The sequence below is a fragment of the Arachis ipaensis genome, chromosome B09 (assembly GCF_000816755.2).
Source record: "Arachis ipaensis cultivar K30076 chromosome B09, Araip1.1, whole genome shotgun sequence".
Taxonomy (NCBI): Eukaryota; Viridiplantae; Streptophyta; class Magnoliopsida; order Fabales; family Fabaceae; genus Arachis; species Arachis ipaensis.
Window position 1 is genome coordinate 14,289,485 of NC_029793.2, and position 6,514 is coordinate 14,295,998.

Below are 6,514 nucleotides of genomic sequence, written 5' to 3' on the forward strand. Positions count from 1 at the left end.
AGAAAGTCTATGTCGATATTATTAGGGGTGGCAATAAATAGGGTAGAGTAGGATTTGAATCAAATTCTAACTTTATTCACTAATTGAGATTTTTATATAAACTCAATCTAATTTTACACGTGAATTGGGAATATTCTGACCCTAATTTTATCTGTTTTTAATTCGCAGGTATCCGATTCTATCCGTGGATTACTAAAAAGATGTAATATTATTATATAACTTGATGATAATTTAAAATAAAATTAATTTTTATATAAATAAAAATGTTAAATTATCTATTGATGATTTTTTAATAGCTAAAAATCTTTTACATTTAGTAAGAGGTGAATACTTAAAACCTACATATTACAGTCCTATCCGATTGAATTAAATCGGATTGAATATTTGCGGATAAATTTTATATTTACTCTAGATATTGTGCTATATTTTATCCTATCGAATTAGATTGGATAATATCGTACTATACATCTGATTTAAAAATAAATTATTAAAATCGGAGTTCCTGTATACTTATCCAAATTTTACCGCTATATTTATGGAAATTCTTGGTTTTTTGGCACCACAAAATTTCAATTTATAGAAATCTTTTTTGTTTCATATATTGAAACATCATTTTCTATGTAACAACACAGTATTGTTGATGATACAATTTAGTACCCATGGTGTCACCGTGGGAAAAATCTATGTTTATCATAGAAAGCTTGGCTTCTTTTATCTTATCTTTTCTTGTTTTATTTATTTTTCTTTGTTAAAAAATAATAATTGTAACAATACGACGTATTTGAAACAAATTAAAATAGCAGTGGGAACTTAAAAATAAAGTCAAATAAATTTCATTCATGTAAAATTGGTGACTTTTGGTCTTACCTTCTTTAAATTCTTTTTTTTTCTTTACTTAATGTTGTGGCTAAATCCCTAATTACCTCTCTTCACAAACTTTATTACTCTTTATAAAAGGTTTAGTTGTAATATTATTTGTCAACAATATTATTGATACATTAAAATCAGTTACTAATATATTTATCTATAAATATATGGATAATTTAATTTATTTTTAATGTATATTTATATTTTAATATATATTTTATACTAATAATTAATTTTAGTGATTGATTTTAGTGTGCATGTAATATAATAGATTATTTTTGTATATTTGAATTGTTGTCTATTTGATATATAATTTCAACCTAAGAGTGATTAAAAGTTACCAAAAGTCTAAGAGTAATTAAAACGGCATACATATGCATGAAAAAGAGTCTAGGCTTACCATAATTTGAGCTTTAATGATAGTGTCACGTGTATGGCCAGAATCAGGATCATCTTCAACAACGGAAAGCATGACATCAATGAAATCTTGCTTCTCGCTTGAGCTATTTACCTTATTACCCTTCATCCTATGATCTTCAACCCAGCTTCCCAAAAGTGTGTCCAAATCTTTTGCAATTCTCTTCATGGATTTAAGAACTTTCCCTTCTATACCAAACCATTGAATTATAGGGATCACATCCGAAGGAACAAAACCCCCTCCAGATAAATGCAAAGCTTCTCTTATAAGCTTCACAACTCTATGTGCTTCAACATCGTCCACATCTTGCAAGAAACTAAAGTACCTTTTTCCTGCTATCATCTTTGTGATTATGTTGAAACTTAACCGTTCCAACCATTCACTAATAACAACAACTTTAACTGGCGAATTTCCTGCAGAATACAATAACAGATCCTTGATCAAAGTATCAATCTCGGATTCATATACATACCTCAATAATTCGACGCGGCGAGACGAGAGTAGTTCAAGCGTAGCTAGCTTCTTGTGTTTTATAAAGAAGGAGCCATAAGGAGCGAACCCAAAACCGGCGTAGTTATAGCCAATGTATACTCCCTGGCTAGACTTGGGGCGCGAGGCAAGAGCTTTGTCATTTATGGTGAAACATTCTTTGATTCCATCTTTGTTAGAGATCACAATAGCAGGGTATGATCCCAGACGGATTCGGAATATGGGACCGTACTTATCGGAGAAAGAAGCGAAGGTTCTTGCAAGTGGAGTTTTGGTTCCTAGTAAATGGAGGTGACCTATTAATGGGAACGCACCAGGTAGTTCTGGTGCTTGCAATTGCTTCTCACTTGTTTTGTTCATAATCCTCCATATGTTGTAGACAAGGACCAAGGCTAAAGCTACAAGCATTACTGTTGGAAGAGAAAGGAAATCCATTATTTGTGGTCTAAGTTTTGTGTAAGATTGAAGCTAAGATTATTGGGTCATAAGATTTTGAGAAGTGTCCTATTCGTTTATATATTGGTCTCGTGGGAAACCATGGTTTAATTTTATAGTTGCAATTGGGTATAAATATTTTTAGAATTTTTGTTAGGTAGAGAATGACTTTTGTAAATAATGTAAATAATGAGTCTATAATTGACCCAATAAAGTAAAAAGATACTCTACTTCTAAATTATCTTGTAAACCTTAATATTAGAATAACTATCTGCACATCTAGAGAATTGAATATCGAGCTATTGTTAACTGTGTATGAATAAATCAAATCAAAAGAAATAACTATCCAATTAAAAATAATGAACATAATCATTTGCATACCTATTAAATTGAACATATGACATATCCATTGTTCACATTATTTAGTATTTTCATTGTCTACTTATATTTTGTCATATTTTATTGTAAATTGTAATTAACTATATGTGGAGTGCAAAAGTAGAACGTGCAAAATTGTAATTAACATTTGTTTAGATGCGTGTAAAAGATGATTTTTGGCTACTTGTAGATTTTGTATAGGCTTAGATGAAAATTTTCTGAAGACCCAATATGGTGGTCAAATCCTATTTGTTATTGGCCAAAATACAAACAATCACATATATATATATATATGAGATTGTCCCCGTTGAAAACACTAACACTGAAGGTGGTTGTTGGAATTATTTCATCAAGATTTGGGAGATTACAAGTAAAATAAGTTGTGTTTTATATTAGATATGTAATGGAAGGATCTCCAACTTAGAGAACTACTGTAGAATTATGTAAGTATACTAGTTAAGATGGATTCTTTGAAATTATCAAAAAGATTGAGAGAGTTAATAAGGATGCTTGGAATTATCTGAACAAGTGGTTTAGAGATTTTTAGAGCTGAATTTTCTTCAGTAATATACCTAAAATAGACAACATCTGCAATAATGCTTGTGAAGTCTTCAACTCTAGAATCAAAGAAGTTAGAGCCAAGCCTATTATCACATTTTTTGAAGAAGTTGGGATGTATGCATTGAGGTCTATAGCTAGGAACAAGTCAAGTTTAATTCGAACATTGAAATTTCACCTCCAATACAGTGCAGCAGATTAGAAAAGATAAAGAAGGAATAAAAGAATTGAGTCCCTGTGTGGTCTGGTGATACAAACTACGAGAAATTCGAAGTTCATGGCTAACCAACCAACATGGTTGTGGACTTGAAAAAGAGGCTCTGCACATGTGATTTCTGACAATTGAGTGATAATATTTTTTACATGTTTATTGTTATCTTATTATTGCTATCCATGAGTGGCAATTGAATTTATAATTGGCTTATTATTGTTATCTTTGTTGTTGTGTTAATTCTATTTGGGGATGCTATGTGTGCATGTTTGTACTGCATTGGTAAGGACCGGTAAAAAATCAAATGAATTTTGTCATAAGTGGTTGACTATGGAAGCATATAATGACATATATGCCTTCCATATCAATCTAATTTCAGGTCAAGCACTATGAAAAAAGTCACTATATAACAAGCCATAAGTATCTAAATTTAGAAAGAAGTCAGGGCCAATTAAGAAAAAAAAAAGAAGAAAGGATGCAGATGAGGAGGCAAGTGGGAGTAAGAAGCAGAAGACCAAGCTAAAAAAAATTTATGAAAAATGTTGCTGTTGTTATTGTGGTAAAGTAGGACACAACAAAAGAAATTGTGCAAAGAGAGATGCTGCTGCAGAAGTGACTGCTGTTGCAGAAGCTACTACTACTAATGGTGGTGAAAGTCAGGCTAACAATTCTGCTCCAATTGGACCGGTAAATGGTGATGAAGTCACCCCTGTTCCACAACTTCATATTGAAATCCAGCTTGAACTCAATCAACCACCCTTGTTAGAAACTGATGATTCTCAACAGGTTCACAATATTAAATGACATTGATTTTATTAAATATATATTCTTGTCAATTTTATTAACTATTATACATGTTTTTGTTGATAGGTTTTATCAACTCCTGTTAAGCTACCAAAACTCCCTTCTAAAAGAAAGTTGTCCAAAGCTGTAAAATCAATTTCAGAAAGCAGTAATTCATCAGCAAGAACCCCACCTACTGCTACTTCACTAGCTAGCACTCCACCAGCAAAGAATCATCCACCTAATTCTATGCAAGGTGCAACACAGAAAACTACTACTACAAAGCTTGCAAATTTTTTGAAGCTTGTGTTCAATCCTGAATTCACACTACCCAGAATAAAAAAAAAATGAAGACTTAAATTATTATGTATATGGAACCTTTAGTATTTTTGTCCATCTATTTTGTTTGAATTATTTAATTTCAATGTTGTCTTAATTAGGATCCTATGATTTTATGGCTTTGTAAGACCTTAATTATGAAAACTTTGATATCATGAATGAACAATGTTTCTTAGTGAACAATGTTTTAACTATGTTTCATTATATTATGGACAACAATTATAATATGAATGAATGGATTAGTATTTCATATTGTTTCTCCAATTTTCAAAATATGCAAGTACAGTGATGTCGTTTACTTTAATTTGCATTTCTTTCAAATAAAAAGATAGGTATAAGTACAGGAACAACATATGCATATAACATGTCATTTATTTTTTACTAGATACAATTGGCTAAATTGTCTATCCAACTTGAAGAGAAGAACAACTCTTCTATAATCAACAGCATAAATACAAACACCAAAATTTTACCCATTTTAGAATTCTAACTTCAGACTCTAACCTCCCAAGTTTTCAAGCAGTCTTTATCTTCTATTCTTCATTGTCAATTGAAAGGTGTTCTACCATCACATGTTATCACATCTTCTTCCAGAATTTTATCTACCTATATAAACAATCCACACCACTTTTTACCTACAGTCTGCACCCAAGAAAGTGAATCGGCCAAGTTTACAGCAATACAGAAATACATTGTAGTTTGGGCAAACAACAACAATCACTTAGATTGTAGTTTGGGCAACCGACAAACGGTCCTCCTGGGTTGGAATCCGTTCCTGACCATCGCAACACTAGTCTCGACCCGCACCTATACCATTCTGACAAATGCGAATCTCTATTTCTAGTCATTCTCCTCATAATGCTTCCAAAAGATCGTGGGTTGTTCGAGCTCCCAGCTACGTTGCCCGTGCTAGCCATAACCGTGTGGCTTTGAAGATGGAGAAGTCAAGACAAGAGAATACAAGCGAAGAGATAAGAAGAGAGTGGGCAATGCATAGGTTGATCTTTAAATTTGGGGATTAGAATTTTTAACTTCAATTTAGGGACCAAATTGAATAAAAAAAGTTTACTCATCCATGTCACCTAACCGTTTTGTTGCCAGCGTGTCATAGAGGAGTCCAGATCAGCTTTCCGGTGGAGCTTGGTGGACGGAAATTGCTAGAAAGACGACTGTGGGTCCCATTGTACAACTTCAGGAATGAAATTGGGTAACTATTAAGTTCAGGAATTACTTTGAGACTCAAGTGTAATTTCAGGGACCACTTTGAAACTTAACTCATTTGATGTGTGTAACATTAGACTGCCATTTTCTCCTTTTCTTCTTCTCTTCTCGACGCCAAACCTCTCATCTTTTCCCTCTATTGCTTTTCTTTCTTTAAGAAATGAGAGATTCAAATTCTCTTAGGTAGCGTTTGGAAGAGAGACAGAGATTAAGAGACTAAGACTGAGAGATAAAGACTGAAATAAGTCTCAGTATTGTGTTTGGTGTAAAGTAGGAGACAAAGACTAAAATAAGAATAAAGCTCTAATTTAATTTGCACAAAGAATAACGTTGGAATTAATTAATTGAAATGAGAGTATTTTAGGTATAAAATGTTATTAAAATTTCAGTTTCTGTTCTCAAAAATTTCAGTTCCATGTGTCCCTAATTTTTGGAGGTACTAAAATACTAAAATTTTAGAGACATAGATTAAAATTTTAATACCAATCTCTAAGTCAATAAATATGATACTGACTTACTGAGTTCCAGTCTCACAGTCTTCATCTCAATATCTCAAAAAAAACTCTACCCTACGGTGGCTTAAAGCCACTTTTTTTTATATTACTTTTTTTGTTTTGTTTTAAAATGTAGGTCTTATTTGACAAGGGTGAGCGGGGAAGAACTTAGAGCAAAAGGTGAGTGGGGACATAATGACAAGGACTATTTTGAAATTTTAAAAATATGGAGATGTTCTTAATTAAATCTCCAACCCTAATGGTGAAAATATTCATTTTTTTGACAGAATATTGTATTATTTCAAATGTTTTTGTCACCAT

At 32.1% G+C, this 6,514-nt stretch overlaps 1 protein-coding gene across 1 annotated transcript in view; it reads right to left on the bottom strand.

Moving 5' to 3' along the window:
* Positions 1–2,286, bottom strand: part of LOC107618756 (cytochrome P450 82C4) — a 3,288-nt gene extending 1,002 nt beyond the window's left edge. Inside the window, exon 1 of the mRNA XM_016320900.2 lies at positions 1,268–2,286. Within this exon, the coding sequence (XP_016176386.1) occupies positions 1,268–2,209 (942 nt within the window). The 5' untranslated portion in view covers positions 2,210–2,286. The remainder of the gene's footprint in view (positions 1–1,267) is intronic.